Source organism: Trachinotus anak, unplaced genomic scaffold (assembly GCF_046630095.1).
Source record: "Trachinotus anak isolate AG129_WGS33_773 ecotype Australia unplaced genomic scaffold, CSIRO_AGI_Tana_v1 ptg000024l, whole genome shotgun sequence".
Lineage (NCBI taxonomy): Eukaryota > Metazoa > Chordata > Actinopteri > Carangiformes > Carangidae > Trachinotus > Trachinotus anak.
In genome coordinates, this window is record NW_027273875.1 from 3980893 (window position 1) to 4003355 (window position 22463).

A 22463-nucleotide genomic window follows, 5' to 3' on the forward strand; every position below is an offset into this window, starting at 1 on the left:
TGTAGAAAGTCTACATACAAATGTATTCGTGTAAAAAATATGCCTTCCATGACCATGTTTCAGTTAAAGAATTCACAACTCACAGTGACAAGTTCAGTACAAAAAGATACGCTGAAAAGCCTCACACCTGTTTCATACTCATACATATTTTGTACTCTACATTTTTCTTATTGATAACAAACTCCCTGAAAAAACATGATAGTCCATCTCTCTATACTTTGTGGCTTCCCAACCCTGTGTGTGGCTCTCAGGCCCATATCTGGACACTGTATAGTTCAGCAACAGTTAGTTAACTAGTGCATTTGTTGGGGACTATTTTCACCTGCGGAGTGATACAAATTTAGTGCTGTAGTGGGGAGATATGCTGGCGGAGTTGGCTCAAAATACACTAGTTTCCATGTTCATAGTAATGAAGGAGCATGCCACCCAGTGCAGCGGTGAACAAAGGAATAAGATATGTCAGGCTTAGAAACAATCTCTGTTCGAGGAGGATTAAACAGGAACGGGTCTCCAAACTCCACAGTCATAATTTCTGTAACTGTGTAATAATTTCCTCGCTTTCTAATATATGTTTTCTGGATGTTGTAAGGATATTTTCTACTGATCACACTGACCTGTCAGATGCATTTCCCTGCAGCCTATTGTTATCTGCTCATGTTTTCCTACTTGACACCATACCAACTGTATTTTTGATTGAGTGTATTCCTTTTTGCAACTGTAGATTTTATTTCATGTTATACTTTTCCCTCAGTTCAATACTGATTTAAGCATTTCCTTTCTGATCACTTGTTTTACCAGTTTGTGTGCTTTCTCATTTCCCAGGATGTCTGAATGCACAGGGACCCACATGGACGTGACATTTTACCCTTGATTAACTGTCCTTCTTAATACAGTTCAGGGTGATTTGCCTGTCATCTTGCCTGTGAGTGCCAACACAGATTCCTCGAACACCCACCAAGACCACCCCTTGTACACCCTCCAAATAACTAATTGGGGTGGACTAAACCAATAGTAGGGGAGTTCACCATGAATGCACACTCTAACAGAAAGTTTAGCCACATTGATATTTACAGTTTATACAATTAAAAAAAACAAAACAAGAAATCACTGTGTCAAATGCATATATAACCACCGGTTTCAGAAAAACACCTCTCATCCAAACCAGATACCCCCCTCCCCTTCTTCAAACATGGTAGAACCAGGAAGTAGAAATAGCTAAGTGACTCAAACCAAAACTTTTTGTCTGAAGACCAGAAAGAAGAGTAGTAACAAAGGTAAAACAATGCCTTAACAATGCAAGTATGTTAGCTTCTAGCTTGTAGCAAGTAGTTACTTAGCTTGCTATCAAAAGTTGGACAGCAAACATGCCTGGCTGTGGTAGTGGCCCACCTGATGGTTTGTTTCACACTTTGTGTAGCACTGATTTCAATGGCTGCCAAGAGCTGAAAAGCCATGAATCCTGTGTCATACAAACACAAACATTAAAACACACACACCACGAAGTTTGATGGCAAGAAATGGATAACAATCTCCATCAGTGCTTGTTTGCAGTAAAACAATACTTTTTCTCATCCCACAACTGAGAACTGTGTTTATAGCAGCAGTTGCTAAAGTAGTCAAACTTAGAAATGTGGTAAAACACTGTTAGCATGCTGCTACACAATGGGCCAGTACATCTTTTTGAAAATTAGTATGTATTGTATGTCAGTACTGCATGCCGTTTAGTGTTCTTTTTTTGTCAAAGTTGTTATTGTACTATAAAGCTCACCACAGCATGCTTAATACCTGCACAACTTGTGCAAGGCCCTCACATGCCATGTAGACCATACTAAACTAAACTTACCCCCTATGCACTCTTCACTTTTGTCTAAGAACATCTGGTTGTACTTCATCTCAAGGAAGAGATTCTACTGAAATAAGAACTGTCTCTTTTAATTTGATGAAAGCCTGTGCTACTAAGGATTCATGTCTATATGTCCAGTATTGTAAGCTGCATTAAATTGCTACATTTTTAAAATGGAGTTTGGTGTGATAATCTCTGAGCACAAGTTAGAGCACTGTCACAGAGCTAGTTCCGATTGGTGGTTATATGTACTGAAGTCAAAGTTTTACCTCTCAAAGTAAAACAATTCATCTGTGTTCACAGGAATACAAATTTCAGAGAGTCTCCGGTTTGAGTCTGACTGTTCAGCAGGCCGACTGTGGGTCACGTGCATTCATTGACTGGAGCCATGACGCCCTGCCCTGTGAACTCTGTGAATGTGGAAATGGGATATCATGTTGCTGGAGGTGCACAGGTAAAATGAATCATCTCTTTCACCACCTTTGTATTTTTCTAAGCAAAGATGCCGCTGGCACCAAAACCAGCTGTTTAAAAGATCAGATGTAAAGATATTTATGCTGAAGAAAATTGCCAATAATATTTACGCTGTATACTATATTTTAAGTGTTCATTTTTACACCGTAAGCAGAGTGTGGTGAGGAAAATGGTATCACATGATGACATTGGAGACTTGTAATTAAGTAAGTTTAATGCTGCATCATATTACCAAGTGATCATGATATCAGTATTATACATATTACACAAAGCATATGGACGCCTGAACATTACAGACATATGTGAACCATAGCCATTAATCTGCTGCTAGAACTCCTCTGGGAAGGTTTTTCCCCCCAGACTGTGGAGCTGGCTGCAGGGATCTTCTCCCATTTAGCCACAAGAGTATTACTGAGGTCGACCACTGTCGCCCAGTGGTGATAAGGCCGGGCTCGTAGCCAGCACTCCAGTTTATCCCAAAGGTGCTGGTGCTTTGCCCAAATTGTTGACATAAAAGTGGAAGTTCACGACTCTACAGTTTAATTAAATGTTGTAGCATTTCCCAGAAGTGGAACAAAGGGGCCAACAACATCCCAGACCACAGCCCACACCATGAAAAAGCTCAGACAGGTGTCCACATACTTTTGACCGGACACTTTTTCATCTTGTGTCACTCACCTGTCACAGTTGCCATAAGTTTATAACCCACGACGGACTGGCTGAGCCACAGTTCACTTGCACCACAGTGACACACAACACTGGACAGAGAGCCAAACAGTGACTTAGCTGGTGTGGGCTTCGGAGACGCCTCTGCTAAGTGAAAACTGAAAAGGGAGATATGATAAACCCAAAGTGTGTTTGAAACAAGCAAAAGCAAAACATGCAACATCTTGAGTTATTGTTATTGAGTTTCATGCCAGCAGTGATCCAAAAGCAATCAAATGTCAGCAGCGGTTCAGGATTCAGCCTGTTGCTTCATTTTGCACAAGGGTGTCTTGTTCTTTGCTAGTTTGAGATTTGAAAAACCTCCATGTAAATGTAAAAGAGAAGGTTTTTGTACTCCTAAAATACATTATGCAACCGTTTAATGCCATTTACTACAAACCACTTGCCAAACACATTTTCAAAGCAGACTAGTGGTTTTCTGGACTGAATGCACGTTTCCTATTGTCCAAGCAGTTGTTACTTTTGATTCATGTTATTATGGTATCAAAATCCACCTGTAGAGACTTGAAACACACTTGAAATAGGTCTATGAAAAGGTCTTCAATCACACTGAGTGTCTGCTTTTATTGATTAATTGCGAGGTCATTATCGTCAAGAACTTTGAGGATAGTAAAAGCAGACCATTCATTGTGATGATAACCCCTCTCACTCATGAGTCAGTTCTCCGCAATTTGATTTTGATACCAAATAAAAATGAATGGAAACTAATGGCTTTATGGAAGATTGGAAAAACATTCATAATGCTCAAAACCTTTGGTCAGCAGTAATGCAAATAACATACACCTGACTTGTGTGGCCTGCTGTCTTGTTTTTGGGGTGCAGCAGCTGCCTCACACCCAGAGAGATAAACATCACTGTTGTTGAGAAAGATGAAGACTGTTGCTACCATATTGTCCTAATAGACCCCTGCTGCTATTGTTTGATTACAGGGTCAGTATTGTTATATTACAGAGTCTAGGCAGTGCTCCTGGATAAACCACAGGTTTAGATCTAAACAGCGACTTGGTGTGTTTATAGGATGCAGCAGCTGTAGCACAGGTTTCAGGATCAGATAAGCTGCTCCAGGGACCTGGCAGTGGTCGCAGCAGCAGCAGCAGCAGAGGAAGAAGAAGAAGAAAACTAACAGGAGCTGAGCAGCACTGTAGTCATAGCTGAGGGAAGGCCTCGGTTTAGCAGAGCTCGTTTTGTTAATTAGGATACATCAGATAGGCGGGGTTGTGGAAACTGTTCGGGTCACAGTCACAGAAGTGTAGTGACATTTGTATAATGGCTTCAAATACAAGTTCCAGCCTCTTCTTACATCATGGTGATATTTGCTAAATTGGAATATGTAATTGTGTGTCCTTGTAATGAAGTTGGCTTTAACTTTTGAAAGGGAGGATGATGCTGCCATGTTTTTTTTTCCAGAATTTTCTTGGTTTCTTTATTCCATTTCCTTCACAGCTCATTACAGCATAACCTCAGCCATGGTTGCATTAAACTCTTAGGGGTACTTAGGGCAAAAAATATGCTGTTGGGCCCCTATTGACCACAGGACATTATGTCCTCATGGCAGCTTCATTGTTGTACAGACATAGAGGCCAACATAGCAGGCCCCAGGTCTTTGAGTACTAGTTATATTTAACAATAAGATGATTTAATTATAAAACAATTTATGAAGGAATATACACCATGTGAGCAAAATTAAAATTAAAATAGGCTAATAAAAGTTCGACTTGATATGGATAACAGGGCCATATGGCAAAAGATAGGGCCACAACATTTGGTAGTAATATGCAACCTGTTTGAGCTTATATTGCACTTAAGTTGTGCAAATTCCTAAAGAAATGTGCAATTAATCACATTACCAAAACCAGTGACATGCTGTGCTTTTTTACACCTTTGGTTCCCTGGGGCTTCTGCCCACGTTGCTTCAGTACAGCAATGAGACCAGGAGGTGCACATTTAAAATTTAAATGTGCCCCACAGAAAGCCAGTATTATCCATTAAAATTCATTCATGATTAACATGCTGATTATTTTCTCAATTAATCGACAAATCGCGTTGTCAGTCGAATATTAGAAAACTGTGAAAAATGCACACAGCTGTCACATTTTCTATTCTATTCTATTCTATTCTATTGTGTTTTGTAGTATCTTTAATAACTCAGAGGAAGTGGGGAACTCCTTACCCTAGAAACTCTAGTTCAAATATTTACAGGCTATAAAGCGGTCGATGTTTTGAACTTTGCCCTCCAGGTTAAGGCGCGTTCACGGTGCGGCGCGGTCTTATTTATCACTGGAAACAAGAATTATGGGTAACATTTACGGCAGCATGCCCGCTTTGTTTTTGTTAGGAATCACTATGAGCCTCGAGTGACTTTGTTCTCCCGTCAAACATTGTCAAATCAAAGTGGAGAGCAGCGATTACAACCAGTGCGCATGCCCGCCCTGAGTAAACTTTCTTCCACCGCCGTGCCCGCGGGCGCGCCCAAGGAAAGAATTTGAAGGTGCGCGCACTGCGGATGTTACTGTTGTGACTTGTTATCGCCTACCTAAATGATGAAGCTGGACGACAAAAGGGCTTCAGTAACCCTGTGACAGAGGGAAACAAAGAGCTACAGTCACTATAAAAATATGATACCTTATTGTTCCAGAGTTTTAAAATCACAAGAACACAGCTATATAAACTCACATGTAACTGTCAGACTCATTAGATTAGCCTAAAATATTATAGGAATGTTAACTTTTAAGTGTCTGACTTACTATATCTTAAGGTAAAATATTAAAAGAGCTAAAATGATAATATAATATAATATAATATAATATAATATAATATAATAATAAAAACGCTCCTAAAGTCCTCAAACTCACCCAGTGTCACAAACTCTGGGAAAAACTGGGAATATTATAATATTATATAGAGTCATGTCAGGAGATAAATTCACCAAACAAAATCACAAATCTGAATTGACTTTGGAGTGTGAGACACACTACATATCAAGGTAAAATATTATAGGTATATAGTCACTATTGAAAATATTTTCAAAAAAAGTCACAATAATTTTAAGATAAAATCACTTGAGTGTCTGAGACACAATGTTATCATGCTACTACTAATACATTTGTAGAGGAATACTGATGAAAAAGCCCCAGAGGTCAAAAAAATGTACTGTCTGAGTTTCACACACTACGGTAAGATATTACAAGAATATCAGTCACTGTAAGAGAAAAATTACCAAAATGACACATTACTCACATAAACTCACTTTCAGCAGGCTATCACAGACACACTACGGCCCTAGAAAAAATATCATAGGAATATTATTGAGATACTATAGGAGGATAATTACAAAAAAGCTCCCATAAGGTCCAGAAAACTCACCCAGGCTACATTTTTAGGGTGATATACTGTTGGAATAGCCTATGAAAGTCATTATAGGGGATCAGAGTTCCAAAAATGCATATGTTTAACATAAACTCACTTTTGCATGTCACAGACACACTACAAGTCAGGGTAAAATATTATATTAATGAGGTACTATAGGAGCATAATGACAAAAAAGCACTGTAAGGTCAGACACTTACTTTTTGAATTTCACACTATGGTAAGATATTAGAGGGGAAATTTCTTAAAAACTCACTCAGTATCACAGACACAAGCCAGGATTAAATATTATAGAATTATTATCTAAGTACTTATAGAGCCAATTGCCAAAAAGCCGCCATAGTCAAGATAAAGTCACTTTTGAGTGTCAAGACACATGACCTGTTAGGGTAAAATATTATAGTCACTACAGTGGACGTTTTTCCAAAAAGTCACCATAAGTTTAACATAAATTCTCATTTAAGCATCACAGACGCACTATAACAAGATCAAATGTCACTGGAGTAGTACGTTGAGAATAATTAGCCAACCAAAGTGCCACTGTAAGGCCAGGATTTACCACTGAGTGTCACAGACTCACTTCAAGCTGCGGTCAAATGGACAGGAGAGCTAATACAGGAACTTCAAGAGAAACTTGAATAATGAGTAGAGGAACATTTAGTTAAAATGGCAAAACTAAACTAAGGGACTATATACTCTGGATTATGGGCTGTAAAACTAGAGAAGCAAAAAGGAAAGCACACCAGACACGGAAGTTCCTGCTAATAAAGACAGGATGGGGGAATTAGAAAAAGAAAAAGAAAAAAAAAAGGAACCACAAGTTAAAATCACTATGTTAGAGCCTACCTGTAAAACTGCTGACTTGCAGCAGTGTAGACCTACAACAGAATCAAAATCAATCATGTGGTAATTCGTAATTCTCCAGGTATCACAGGCTGTGTTATTAGTAATCAGAAGACTGTTTTAGGCTACGTGATGGTTTATGAAAGTGCCTGTAATCCTAACATCCTGGCTTCACGGTGCACTATCAGTTAAAGCACACAATCATTGCTGCTACACTTGTGCAGCGCGCTAATATCAGTCTAATGGTGAGTAATATAGATATGGGGATTTCTGCAGGTGTCGGAACACAAGATATGGTATTGACTGAATTCATATTGTGTTCACATGGACAAACGTGCCCGAGATTGTCGCCAACAGACGGAGTAAGAAGCAGGTTTTTGCCTGTTTCAGAACATTTCCTGCACCTCAAACACAAACACAAACACCCCCCCCCCCCCCCCCCCTCCCTCCCTCCCCCATCTTGTGAAAAATCTCAAATATACAGGTTGGTTATGATCATCTGACCTGGAGACGTACCAAAACCACGCATATATGTAATATATTTGTGTCATAAGTGTTCTGTTGATATTACCACAGAGAGGTGCGGGCGGCTGCCAAACCTCAGCCAGAGTGAGTCCACGTTTAATTGTCGTGTGTTATTATGGTGTGATAAGAGCAAAGATTCAGTAAAAATAAATCATAAATCTATGCAGACAATATAGCCCACATTATAAAATGAAACGCATCAGAGGCGCAAACGGGACTATTTTCTGCACTGAGCGGCGAGATAATGATCTAACGCAACAAGTAACGACAGCCTGTAACATCAAGAGAGGCTTTAGACAATGACCCGAGTAATTCCTAGAAGTTTAGACATTACGGCCTGAGTGTTTGCAAGATGCAGATAAACTGAAGTGGGTTTATTTCCCTCCACAGAGAAAGTGTAATTTGATGTTTAATAAAGGAAAAAACCCAATAAAGCAGAAATAAGCCTCAAAATCAACAACATAAAAAAAAAATATATAAAATATATATATCGCGATAAAAGCTCAGATAACCTGCTAATTCTTAAGAATATTTCTGAGATGATCTCTTTAAAGTGAGTGGATCAATAAGCTGTGGATATTTTTTGCCAAGTTATTTCATTTGCGCCTCTTTGGGGAAAATTGAACCACTGCGGCTCGTCAAAACAAAGACTCCTCTAAAACACACTAGTTGAAATAAACCTCTCTTTTCCTGGAGTTTATTCAAACAAACATGTTACCATAAACACATGAGGACTTGGAATCACCTTTTTTTTTTTTTGTATACAGTTTAGGCTAATGAACTTACTTCTGCAAAGTCTTACATTATCGCACAAAACAGCGTTGCACTCAAATTAAACATGCGGGGTTTTCTGTTTCAGCAAAGAAATGAAAAACACTTAAAACTAAAGTCACTGAACGGGAGGCGTCATGGAGTCAAACGGGCCGGTGGCAGCCTGCATAGACGGTAAATAGAGAGCACACAGAAGCAGTATAAAATATGTACATGAAAGGCTAGATTTTCTTTTTTTCTCTCTCTCTCTCTCTCATTGAGTCTGGACTCATGACAGGCTCGACACTTTATTTTTTTTTTCTTGAAAATCCTTGTTTTGGTCGAGAAACCCCCCAAGTCAGTCTTCAAAAGCAAGCAAGCAAGCAAAAAAAAAAAAAAAAAAAAATTCCCATTGTCTGTTTCATACGTTAGGCCTGTATATATTTACATTTATATATGTACAATGCAGCAATGTAACACGTCTTCATTTTAAAAAACCCGGACATTTCAATTGCTGTGCAAGTTCATTGGTAAACACATATAACCCGCATAATCCATGTTTTTCTTTTTTATGAAAAATGATTGCAACTAATCCAGTTTAGTTGTCTTTGATTTCTCCCCATCCGCAGGTAGCCTCTAAGCTCTGACACCGTGTCCGTTCATCACATATATATTTATTTCTATTTATAATATTTCGGCCTCGCTTTTGGCCCGTCAGCTGTTGTACTGGCAGGCGTTCAGGCTCGACCCGGGGCTCTGCAGGCCGCTGTATCCAAACGTTGGATGCTGTTTGGATTTGAGTCTGAGGGTGGCCAGGCTGGAGTTGCAAGTGTCCCGGTAAACGCTGTACGGAGAGCCAGGAGGCCCATACGGGCAAGCGGACGATGACATTGCCGAGTTGATGCCGGACGTGCCGATCCCGTTCAGGTTGCTGATGTTGTTTAGACCCGGGGTGGGCATGCCCGGCACGGCGGAGTGGCCCATCCCGGAGGCCATGGTCATGGAGGAGATGGAGTTGGGTGCCGAGAACATGGACTGTGAGGTGAGGGGGCTCATGGAGTTGAAGAAGGTGAAGTTCTTGGTGGACAGCGGCGCCGGGGTGAGGCCCTTGTTGGTCCAGTTGTTGTAGGTGTAAGCCGGGTACATGTCGTCATAAGGCTGCATGAGGCCGCTGAACTGCGGCAGGTAGCTGTTTTTGCACAGGTCCATCTGCTGGTTCCGCTCCCGCTTCCTCCACTTGGCGCGGCGGTTTTTGAACCACACCTGCAGGAGACACACAGGGTCATAACCGCGGACATGAGCAGTGATAGTGGAGCAGAGGCACCGGGGACATGGGCGAGGAGCCACGGGCCCCACAGACTCTAAACAGGGCCTATAACTTTTTTTTTTGTCTTTCCACCAATGCTAAGAGCCCGAACTCTCCAAATATGTCGAGCTATTGGAATGAAATTCAGTTTTCCAGTAAGAATCACGCGGCTCCATTTAAAATAAATAAATAAATAAATACATTTAAATATTATAAATTGTAGCTGGAACTGGTGGACTCATATCAAACCCCTTCAGCGGCCCCTGAACTGCTGCTGTCGCCTTCAGGGTGTGCTGGTCTTTAGGACACAGTACCTAAATAAAAATTACAATATTGCGAGTAATCTTTAAAAATATAAAATAAACTATCTTTGACTGTTACTGTAATTTATTTTTATGGGGTATTTTATTTGAAAATATGTTTATGGTAAAATATTTTAGTCAAACCTACAGTCGGCTATAATTCAGAATGTGAAGCTGCAGGCTTAAATTGATTGACGGCTCATTTAACACAATTTCATTTGATTAACGTTCTTAGATGTCTAAATATTTGTTTATAACACTGTGTAAACACAGCAAAAACGTCCAGACTGTATTTTCAATGACGATCATTTGAATAACACAAACTTTTCAGTTAGGCTCCATAAATATGGGCCTCCCAGTTATTTATTTATGGTCACGAAAATCAATATGGGTAGTGTGTTTTTGAGCACCATAGTCATGACTGTGAATTTATTTTAGAGAGCTGTTATAGCTCTTCTCTTTTCTCCCAGTGAACACATGGATTTGTTTGCCTTTTCCTTGAAAATCCGCCCGTTTTGCTGCAACGGACCCTGATTTAGATGAAACGAGCAGCTGCTGCACCAGAGAACAGACTGAAACTTCACAGTCATCCAATAAAAATCCCTTTTCATTTGCACAGAATCGGTGGGTTTGAAAGCAAAGCCTTTAATGTGAATGTAACAGTGACAGTCAGTTCCTGCTCCTGCTGCTTTCTGTTTGGATTTGTTTATAACTTTAAAGCCGTGTTTTTAAAAGCTTGCGTGTATTTAGATTGATCTTTAGTTATTTGTGCAGGACGAATTGAATGAGCTCTGGAACTACAGAAATAAAATTAAATCCCCAACTTTTCTCCATCGCGAATTAAAATATCTTTTTGTGAGAAATTTGGCATTGGAAAATTAATATGTTTTATTTTGAGTAGTATAAAAATATTATATCAACAAAACTTAAATGAAAAACACGACTTTTGTTGTGTTAAAACGTGGTTTAAAATTACAAAAATAATAAAAATAAAAATAGAAAACAATAGTAACACTGCAACATAAATATGTTTTGACTTAAGATAGAGCCCAGGGTGTGCTGAATTATTATTTAATCGATTTATTTATTTTGCTTTATTTCTAACAATGAGGCAGTAACACCAATGTATGTGAGCGTATATTAGTATGTGGGTCAGACTGCCCGAAATAAAACCAACAAGTTTACACCATGAGTCAAACGAGCGCAGTGGATGTGCTGTAAATGAATCAGAAATGTGCCTCTGGATATCCTCAGGCCTTATCGGAACCTGACAAAGTATCCGTCAGGTGGCACTCTGCGAGTCATTTTTAATTCATAGTAGAAACAGTTTACAAGTGGTCTCATCAGACGGGCCCGCGGAGGCTATTTATAGCGGCGCAGTGAACAGGGTGCTGCGGACAAATTGTCCACAAAGACATGAACGATGTGACAGACAAGAGGGCCGAGGAGGAAACACGCACACGCTGCGTGTCACAGCAGTTCGTGTTACGCTTCAGCTCCCTGAACAGAGCCGGGGAAAAAAATCCCATTAACGTTTTTTATTTTTTTTATTTTTTTTATTTTTGAAATGTCATGTTAATGAGCAAAAAAAAACAAACAAACAAAAAAACCAAAACAAATAAGACCTCGGTAACATTCAACCTGAGCTCACAAATATAATTTAATCTCAGTGTTATCTGTCAAACCTGATTAAACACCGATGACCCTAGAAGATCAAGTCCAAACACTTAAAACGTCAAAACATTTCATCAAACGCTCAGATATGAATATGAAATGTTCACGCTGCGCCGTGTCACGCTCTTTTACAATGTTTTCCTTCTACTCCGCCAAAATAAAAAGCTACACTGTTTGAAATTCGCCCCCTCTTGGCTCACGAAAAGAAAAAACCCAGCACTCTAAACTCCTTCCGAGACTTTTCCCTTTTTTTTCCCTCTACACTTGAAATAGCTGTATGCATTTTTGTGCAATTTGAAACGGTGGATTTTGCTCGGCCCGGCCGCCAGGCGCCAGTTGCTGTAAATGAAAACCAAGCGCAATTGTTCTGTGTTTCTAGCATCCATTTTTTTTCTAGGGGAAAGCAGCAGCAGCAGCACTATCACCTGAGCGTATAAAAATGCTGCGTAGTGTTGTCTGCATTTTCTTTAGGCACCTCGGCTTCAGCTATTTTCTGCTTTTTTCTTCCTATTATAAGAATCCAGATTTCTCCTCTGGTTAAAATCGGTTAAATAAGATATTGTTCAAATATTTTGATTTCCAAATTGTAAATGTTGTCAACACCCTGCAGCTGAAACTCCCTTCCTGAACAAATATAATCACACGCCGTTCCTTTTCATTGCACAGCCACAGGTAGATTTGGCGACGTGCACAGTCTCCTCCACAGGGAGAAATAAGGCGATGATGTCATCAAAGGACAAATCCTCTATTGGCTCCATTAGCAGCGCGGATACTCCCTGAAAGAGCATGTGTCACTTCCAGCGCTGGTTGCAGACAGTTTGCGTTTCAGCTAAAGTTTCAAGATGAAATATGAACGTGTGTTTTAACAAACGTGCAGTTTCATTCCTGCTCGTGTCAAAATTGAGCGCTGTGTTGAGAATGAAGCACGTGATTTGATAATGGATGACTTAGATTTTGAAAGCAGAGTCAGCTGACAGTCAGGGATGACTGCAACTTCATATTTGTTAACAGTACAGCTTTTGAAAAAAAAAAAAAAAAAACCCACTTCACAGATTTAGTTTCGACCTGACTGATCTGTTTAAAGTCACTGCAGTAAATTTACATCAACTCTGTCATTCAGTCAGCGCACAGGTCGTTGGAGGACCTGTATACCGCACTGTATATAAAACACAGACCTCAAAGCCACACAGAACAGTGGATGTTGTTATCACAGGACACGCTGCGAGAGGGAGTCTGTCTTGACATCCTCACTGGAGATTTTTCTGTATTTTCTAATTGAATAAATTCAGTTTAAGCAAATTAATGGCAAATTAAGCTTTAAAATATTATAATGGGAGCAAGAGGTTAATTTTGAATTCAGCGCACCTGATATTAAGCCGTTTTCGGAGTTTTATTTCTTGTATTTTTTAATGTCAGAATTACTTTTTATTTTGTTAATCTTATAATTATTTATTTTGGGATATTTGGTCTAACATTTCATTATTTATTTGGTTTCATGTGTCTTGAAATTATTTCATTTATTTAGATAATTGATTGAGAATTCAAAAGAACCGCCCAAAAATGCTCTAGTTTATTAGTAAAATCGTCTTTACGCACGCATTACGCACACTTTACGCACGGTCGGCGGTCTGCCTGCTGGCCTCTTACCCGGACTCTGGCCTCGGTCAGGTTTGTCCACACGGCGATCTCCTCCCTGGTGCTCATGTCCGGGTAGCGGTTCCTCTGGAAAGTGGCTTCCAGCTCCTGCAGCTGCTGGCTGGTGAAGTGAGTCCGCTGCCGCCGCTGCTTCTTCTTCTTGGGGTCGTCCGCGTTCCCGTCATCGCTCCTGTGTTCAGCACTCCTCTCCTTTTCTGTGGATTATTAATGTGGATGAAATTACTGCTTGTTACAGCTACTTTGAATAGCATATAAGTGAAGGACATTTGTGCATTCAATAAGTTAGTATTTGCACCTTAAAGGGTCAATGAATTAAGTGCAGCAACGTGAAAACTAAAGCTTGAGGTCAAGAACTAAAAAGGCCTATCTGCAAGAAATAAGCAAAGCCAAAGCTATAAATAAATTGTTTACAAAGTTCTTCATAAAAAATAAGCTCGAGAAGAGAAGTGACAGCTTGAAGCCAAATATTTACAAACATGTCTGCGTTTTGCATCGATTCTTTCAAACACACTTAGATCTGCCTTCGGTCAATAAGACTTTCTTTACGACGAGCTCTGCCCGCCCTTATCTCCCATCTGCTATCTTATATTCATGTTCCAACAAGATTGCCTCATTAAACTGAAGGGTCAGCACGTGCAAAGGTTAATCACAGAAAAAGAAATACAGTCTTGAATATTTGGAATAAAAAGCAAATTAAACCTAGACCCACAATATATACATTTTTTTTTTATTTCAGCCCCATAAATAATTTGAACTAAGAAAATATGAATACATGGTGTTCACGCATTATTTGCTATTTCTTCCCTCAAGTCGACTAAGACAGGGAAGAGAGCGCCTTTGTTTTTCTACAAATGTGGCAAAGATGAAGAACAAAAAGCTTTTTTCCAAGAACTGTTAATACGGACCTTCTGGCTTTCAGCTTAGATTGCTGGATGGACCCAGTATTTATAGTTTGTTGGTTTTAATGCATTTACTGACAGCAGGCCAGGCTTTCTGCACATTTTTCCCTGACAGAACTCGGGATCCTGCCAAATATTTGGCTCAGCCAGCGCAATAACAAAAAAAATGGGGTGTATCTGCACCAAAACTGAACTATCTCCCCTATTTTGTTGTATTTACGCGCAGAAAAAGAGCAAACTAAGATTAACCGCAAATGGGTTGGGGTTGATTTTATTCACCTACATGATGCACCGCAACACACGGAAATAAATCGTCGTTGCGGTGGAAGGCAAAACACCAATACAAACAAGTTAACTATAATATTGTCTCTTTCCGCGGCGTTAAAGTGGTGGGCAAGTGTCTGTGACAGCCCAGCGCTGAAGGAGACGTAAAAAAGAAAATGTTATTGCACTCAGAAGAAGGAATCGAGTTGCTGAAAGCACTCTGACTGTGTACCTGCCAGCTCTGTGTCTGAAGACTCGCTGCTTGAGTTCTCTAAAGTTTCTCGACTGCTGTTTGAAGTTCTCGGTAAATGAAACGCGGGGGCCACGTCGCGGGGCGGCGGTGCTCTCACTGCCTCTGCGATTCTGTCCAAATTCATCCCACCTTGAACAGAAGGATGCGTACAAAGAGGAAACGGGGTGAATCCTGGGGTGCACAAAGCTCTCCTCAACCGCTACGGTACAAAAAATCCACCCGTTGCCAGACACACACCACGACATGAGAGGATGAAGCATGCAGGGAGAATTTCCACGACAGTTTTTTTTTGTCCTTCCACAAAAAAAAAAGACTTGGAAGAGAAAAAAAAACAAAAAAACAGACACACGCACACACACAGCCCCCCTTGCCCTCCTCTGCAGCAGTGACGGCCCAGTGCGCTCTCCTTCTATCCGCTGCAGGGAAAGCTTCTGCCCGCTGTGACCGAGAGGAAGCTCCGGCTCTCCAACCCACACATGAGATCCACCCATCTGTTTGGTTTAACCTCCCCAAAATGAGCAGTCCCACCCACTTTCCCACTACAAGAAAATCTCCACCCAACCAAGACATTTAGTCTGACGTCAAGCTCGAGCAAATGGAAAAAAAAAAAAAAAGTCCCATAAATTAATTAGACGTTTGCTTTTTGCAGCAGCCAATGTTTTCAATCAAGTTTAGATGCAGTGAAAAAAATAAAATAAAAAGTGACTCATCTGGGCAAAAGAGAATATTACAAACAAGTTAATTTACCATAGAGGCTCAGTATTAAACGGCATCTCTGGTGAACGGGGACATTTTTTGCAGCGTTCACTTACTTTTTTCTCGGTTGTCGGGAGCGCGCAGAGCAAAGCTTTGCTCCCTGAGAGTAAAATGGGCCTGTTATTCATACAAGGCATGTTTGAATGTGTTCAGCGTAACGCAGCTGGGTGCGCTTATACACACACACGCACCCACACACTCCCACACAATGTATTTCTGATATGTACTGAGCTGAATAAACATTTGCCATCTAACATGGGTCTAACGTGTTTCCTCAGTATGAAAGATGCGCCATGATTTTTAAGTTGCTGTGTGTGCGTGAATGAGGCTGTAAACTGACGTGTGTGTGTGTCGCTCCAGCAGCTCGCTGGTAACTAGATAATCGGGACTAATAGAAGCCAAACACATCAAGGCTCTCTCTCACACCTGGACTGTGTTTTTCTGTACTGGAGCCAACACCAGGATGTTTTCTACCAAACAAATCAGCTGTTGACAGCAGAAGATCTGTCTGCGCTGCATTGACTGGTCAATATCCAAACTTTATGAAAAACTTTCTTTGTAAACTCCAACAACATGTAACATACTTTTTTTCTCTCTCTCTGACTGCACCGCTGGATCCCAGCCTCTCAGCACAAATCACATTATGATGGATGGCCCGTTAGTATGGTGTAATTACAGATAACGTGAATGTGGCTGTGGATGCTGACACGGCGGCCTGACGCATGAATGACAGTCGGTGGCGGCTTGTTGAGTGCGCCCGAATAGGCAGCTTTATGCTTTATATCTGTTTTACCACCGCGGAGAGCGAAACTATTTAGACGACTTGGAAGTTAAATCCAGGATAAAACTGTGAAAGAGCTACAGGTGAATTTTTAAAATCACATTTCAAATGACATTTTTGAATGTCAGGGTGTTTTTTCTGGTCGGATAGTAATCTGTCATATCGGGCAGGCATGCACACTTCCTTGTAAACATTCATATGAATCCGTGTTCAGAGATACAGATTCTCCCACACGCTGACTCGCTGCTCTGCCTGCTCTGCACTGGACATGAACATGCAGTAAAAACCTGCAGCAGCAGCAGCTGCAGGAGAAATGAGACGTTTTCCACAAAGGTCTGTGTTGGTGAGAAAACGCAGCGGCGCCTGCTGGTCACAAAACTCGAGGGCTCGACGTGTTGATTTCAGTAGGTTCGAGGTCAGGAACGCGTCAGTTGTGGCCTTATTGTAAGACCTCGGGGTTTAAAGTAGACCCGGGGCATTTTGGGAAGTCAGATGGGATTAAAATCTATGTCAGACCAAAACAAGCAGTGGATTTAGTTTCCTTTAGCTTCTTTCTCATGTAATCTGAAAACATGGACCTTATTGGGCCAATATTCGCAAAACTGAACCCTGTGTGTGTGTGTGTGTGTGTGTGTGTGTGTGTGTGTGTGTGTGTGTGTGTGTGTGTGTGTGTGTACACGTACTAAACCCTGTTTAACGTGACTATAGTGGAGTGGACCTATACATTTTTAAACTCTATAAATTAATAGATTAGAAATAAATACATATTTTTCTATAATAAAAATATCTGCCAATACAATTAGAAAGTGGTGCTGATCTGTGTTAGAAAGCCTGATGAAGCCTGTGTTTATGTGGATGAAGTGTTTCCAGTCTAAATGAGACAAGTCAAACCGTCCGACCCAACGGCAAGTGTAGCCTCTCAGGAGAAACCCACTCCGAGTGGGTCACACACCAGCCACCACAACACAGACACCTCACTGTGTCTCTGCGCATGTGCGCCTGGATGGTGAACTAAATGCTCGCCAAACATAAATAACACCAACTCACATGTTTACTGTTTGTATAGGTCGATTGCAGGCAACCAGGGACCATCTGACCCGCCGACTGCTCGGTGTTCAGCCTGGAGCCGTGCATGTGTCAGGTGGACGCGCAGCAGCTCGGGCCTCACCGTCTGACACTCGGACTGTCCCCGGCGCCAGTCTCCAGCATTTTCGGGCCATTGTATGACATGAGATCCCCGTCCGACCGGAAAACTCGCCTGAAGGCCCTTTCAAAAGACAATTGTGCAAGCTCTCAACGAGCATTTGGCTCTTCCCATCTATATTTGTTCAGCCTGTCTCTGCACAGAGGGGCTCATACAGGGGCCTGTGTTAGATGTCCACTTTGCAGATCTGTAATTTGAAATGGTTTTTAATGAAAAGATCTGGATGCATAGAAAACGGATTAACCATTCCACAAATGTTTTGTTTTTTTGTTTGTTTGTTTTTAAGCAGATTCCTGCTCCAACATGCGCCATGTTGGCCTGCTGTGTGCAAAGGCCTGTAACAAGGTCGACCCTCAATTACGGCCTCAAGTATAATCTACCGAGATGCCCTTGGTCAGGAAACCCCCATCCTCTATACCTGCGCACCCACTTTCTCAGCTCTAGTCAGGTGCGTAAAATTGTGTTTAGACGATATTTGGCGCCAGAAACGAGACGAGTTCAGCTGCGGCGTGTGACCCGAACACGGAAGTGAACAGAAAATGCGTTTTGTAATGAAGTGACCTCGACGACCTGCTCACCCCGTAGTGTCAGCAGGTGGTATTGACTATGCAGGAATAGGCTGAACGTTGGGAGTTAATGGGTACACTGAATCCATGAAGTGCGTGCGGCCGGGTGGGTCAACATACTGTGATTTTCGAGAGTAGTAGAGCAGCTGTGTCAGACCTGAAGTCACCCTACAGCACATTTCGAAAAATCATAAAGGCCAGTTACAGGGGGATCACGGCACCTGCCCTTATCCTAATATTAAAGAAGATAAAAAAAAAAAAAATCACAATAAGATCACACTAAATCCAATGACCCTTTAAGTCCCCACAGGAATATTATAGGATTTGCAGCACATGGAGATTTTCCATGGAGGAGTTCCTGTGACTCTACCTTCCCCTGTCCTCCAGTAGATATAACAGGCTGATAGATGGCGGGGTGGGGGCTGGGGGTGAGGGGGTAGCACTCTGAAATACCCAGCCTCCCCAGCCTGCATCCCTGCCTGCGTCCCGCTCCTCCTCTGCTCTGGAGGGCACTTGCGTGTGATGGATGAGTTAAAAAGCCTTTCCATCCGGCAGGACAGGTTAAAGGCCAGTGGCAAATGCAAACACTCATATTTTTCCTCCAAGAAGTGAAAATAAACTCGGCGAGCGCCGTTAATCACACACACACACACACACACACACACACACACACACAAATACATGTCTTGGTGTGTTTTTTTTCGCTCTTAACTGTAAGGCAAGCAAAGTGAAGCTGAGCACGGAGCCAAAAAACAAAGCATAGAAAATTATAGCTGGCGAGCAGAGTCAAAGGCAGGGCGGCGGTGGAGATGTAACTGGACACGGTGGGTAACTGGAGAAGGACAGAGCTGATTATTGCCTTGGTGATGGTTTCTCTGCTTGGTCCAAGGCCTGTTTGACCTGGAGCCTGACAACCAACAAACAACCTGAAAGAGGGGATGTAGGTGAGGCCTTCATAAAACAAACCTCCAGGAAAAATTATATTTAAACGACTCTTCTACAGTTGAAGGCCTGCATATCATGCTGTACTTTACTCAGCCCAGCAGTTATCTGTGGGGTTGTAGTGTGTAAAAAAAAAAAAAAAAAAGAGGTTGATAACCTGATCTGAGGTGGAATTAGTCTTCAATATGTCAAAAATACCCACAAAATGAGTTTTGATCTCGAAAAAAAAAAATCGATGCTTTTCATTTGACACAGACTCCACCACAACTTTAATGTAAATCCATTCTGCCTGAATTTCCTCCACCGACACACACGCAAGCACCAACACAGAAATCCAAACCTTCTTCAGGCAGTTTGTCTTCATAATAATTATGTTTCCAACCTGTGTCGTGCTGTTTCGCATCTGACCTTTAAGCTTAAGCTTTATATCATAATAGACGATTAGGCTATTTCCTGGAGTTTAAATGGATTGTACACAACCAGTTTCCGCCTCATCTGCATGTCTGCCATTTAAAGCCCAGGAAGTTTTCTAGTAACTTCTCACGTCTCCATCATCATCATTATCAGAAAGCAGACACAAAAATGTCGCAGATGAAGTTAAACTCAACCATATTGTTGAAAACATTGTTTCAGCCTGCCTTCATTTGGTTTCCCGCATGGTCCCATTTGCATCTAATTTACTGATATTTCCGCATATCAGCATATTGTAAATGCCCTGCATGTTTATTCAGCGCATATCACACACATTGTGGCTAAAAGTCTAAAAGCAGATGCCTGTGAACACGCACGGCCTGTGTGCTGTGACATTTACCACTGACAAGTTCTGACTCCGCTCCAAGACCGAGACTTCAGCATCCTTTTGTTTCCCATGGATTTTTTTCAGAGCAGTTTCTAATTTGGTGACGGACGGTAAATATGATCAAACTCATCAAACTTTAAAATAAACCCAAATTCTCTCCAAGACAAATTCACAGTTGAGAGGAGCGGAGAGCAGGTCGTACCTGGGTCCCCACAGGAAATCACATTCTTCGACAGATTCAGTTCCATTCCAGTTGCCTGAAAAACAGAAGAAGAAAAGCTGCATCAGGAAAAATTTCCAACGTGTCCCACTTTTAAAAGAAAAGTCAAATACATTTATTTTTCTCTGTTAAAACAAATGTTTTCGAAGCAAGTTATTTCAAAACCCACCAACCAACGACCCTGTAATACATTACTAACCCTTCTACACCTTCTGCATCCTAATCTGAATTCTCAAACACTTGTAATTTTACAAAGTGGCAAAATAAAAACTATGATAATGATGAATATCAAAAATATAAAACGAAAATCCTAAAACACTGAAGCCACTGTTTAATAATAATATAATAAAACACCATAAATCCCTAAACCAAACAGCCTTTCTTCTGTGCAGATCTGTATTTTTTGGGCCCTCAGTACCACCCTCTAACCCGGCACCCCTAACCCAACACATAATAAAACAAGTTTACCTTTGCCATGATACTACACACACACACTGATCTTATCTACAGGAATCCCTTTGCTGTTTTTATGTCCTCAGTAAATCTTCTGTCCGGGCGTGCTTCACTGCGCGCACACGCCTGCACAATATATACAGCCTATATAGATATAGATTAATAAAATAAAATAATTCAGTAGACTATTGGCTACATCTGGATGACAGTGATGCTCTGGCACTATGGATGGCGCGGACTCTGTACTTTAAGCTTCTTGTATTTCTACAGGCGACGCAGCTTTTTCATTCCAGAAATCTTTGCTGTGTCCCGCTCAGTCCACTCGCTCCCCGGCCTCTCCGCGGTCCCCACAGCCTCCCTCATCCCCAGCCAGCCGACAAACACGCTCCGTGTGATGGACTCAGCACTTGTCAACATTTAATTCTCTCCCTCATGCCTAACGCGGAGTCGTGCGTAACTCGTATTTGCAACATCCCGAACGTAAAACGGGACAACAGCGAGGTGCCGGCCGACCTCCTGACCGATACCCGGAGCTCAAATTTGGCGACCTGACAGACTGAGTGTGTGTTTTACTCACCAGTTGGTTCCCAGCAGAGGCAGACGACAGAAAAAAAAATCAACAAAGCCTCAGAGTTTCTCCATGCAGGTGTTCAGTAAATCCACTCTGTGCGTCGGCTGCGCGTAAACGCTGCGTCCGCGGTAATCAGCGCTTTGGTTGCGTCTCCGCGGCGCTGCCTTGGTTTTCTTAGCCAGCGCTCTGCAGCACGCCTCGCGGTGACGTCACGACACCGCAGCCCCCCGCCACCACCACCACCACCACCACCACCACCACACACCCCACACCCCTCTCCCCCCATCGCTGTCATCCTCTTCATCCTCCTGCACCTCTAGTCTCCTCTTCATCCCCAGTGCTTCCTCATCCCCCATAATTGTTAAATCCTCATTGGTTTCCTCACCTTTATCATAATCATCCTCACCTGACGTCATCATCACGCCTTTTCCTTATAATGTATCCTCATCCTTTAAAATGTATTTCTCATCAGTAGGCCCATGTGAACAACGAGCAGGGAGGTTGAAATGAAAAAATATGAATAGCCAACAACAACGACAACAACAACAACAATAATAATAAATTATTGTATTTTTAACAATAATAATAAATTCATAATACTAGGCTGTTTCTGCTAATAATAACGCCATTATAGTAGTTTCTGCTTTTATGGCTGATGTTTCCCTCTGTTATTTGTGTGTGTGAGCTGTGACAGCCGCTGTGAAGAAAAACAGTTTCAGTGTGAAAAGTTGAGGATTAAGGATTTTTATGATGCGCATTAACAGAGCTCATCATTTGTGTGCGATCCCCTGTTTTAACAGCTTCTCTGTAAACTCACACAGGTTGTCTTGGGCTTGGAAATAACGTGTTTTTCCTCAGCTGCGGTCGTGTCGCGTCGAATAATAAAAACGCCATTTCAGTTGCTAGATTTTCGATACTTATTTATTTATACGAATCTCAAAAACAGACCCTTTCACTGTAGTTCATCACGGGGGCTCCATGCGTGACTGCGCTTGTCAAACGCGTAAAATCTCAAGATTTTACACGCACGGTTGGCGGCAGTTCGTTTCTAGAAGCTTCACAGATTGTTTGGGTGAACGCACAAATAATGTTTATTTTCTCGATATGAACTGAGTCGGTAAGCAATGTGCAGTCTGATCATTGCATCCTGCAGCTCTCCTACACTGATGGTTATTTAAACAGCCAACTGTTCAGGTCTTCATGTTTGTCTGCAGGTCGAAGCGCTTCTTTTGTTTTGCTAATTAAAACCTTTTAATCGTGCCAAAACTTAATTTGTTCTGTGGCTTAACT

At 41.5% G+C, this 22463-nt stretch overlaps 1 protein-coding gene and 1 long non-coding RNA gene across 4 annotated transcripts; one reads left to right on the plus strand and one right to left on the minus strand.

Annotated features, from left to right (window-relative positions):
- Positions 1 to 1207: 1207 nt before the first annotated feature.
- LOC139607868 (uncharacterized) lies at positions 1208 to 19418 on the plus strand. The gene is made up of 3 exons (XR_011684910.1): positions 1208 to 1274; positions 2147 to 2297; positions 17485 to 19418. It is a non-coding gene; the product is annotated as an uncharacterized lncRNA (long non-coding RNA).
- Positions 8447 to 21330, minus strand: pitx1 (paired-like homeodomain 1). Of its 3 annotated transcripts, XM_071461132.1 has the most exons (5): positions 21180 to 21330; positions 20132 to 20186; positions 14861 to 15010; positions 13457 to 13659; positions 8447 to 9790 (listed from the first exon to the last, which is right to left on the minus strand). In XM_071461132.1, exons 2-5 carry the CDS (start codon positions 20175 to 20177, stop codon positions 9242 to 9244), a joined length of 948 nt encoding a protein of 315 aa, XP_071317233.1. In that variant the 5' UTR covers positions 20178 to 20186; positions 21180 to 21330; the 3' UTR covers positions 8447 to 9241. The 3 variants fall into 3 exon arrangements, with proteins under 3 accessions (XP_071317233.1, XP_071317235.1, XP_071317234.1); XM_071461134.1 differs by lacking the exon at positions 14861 to 15010; XM_071461133.1 differs by lacking the exons at positions 20132 to 20186; positions 21180 to 21330 and adding an exon at positions 15119 to 15396.
- Between the last annotated feature and the right edge of the window lie 1133 nt (positions 21331 to 22463).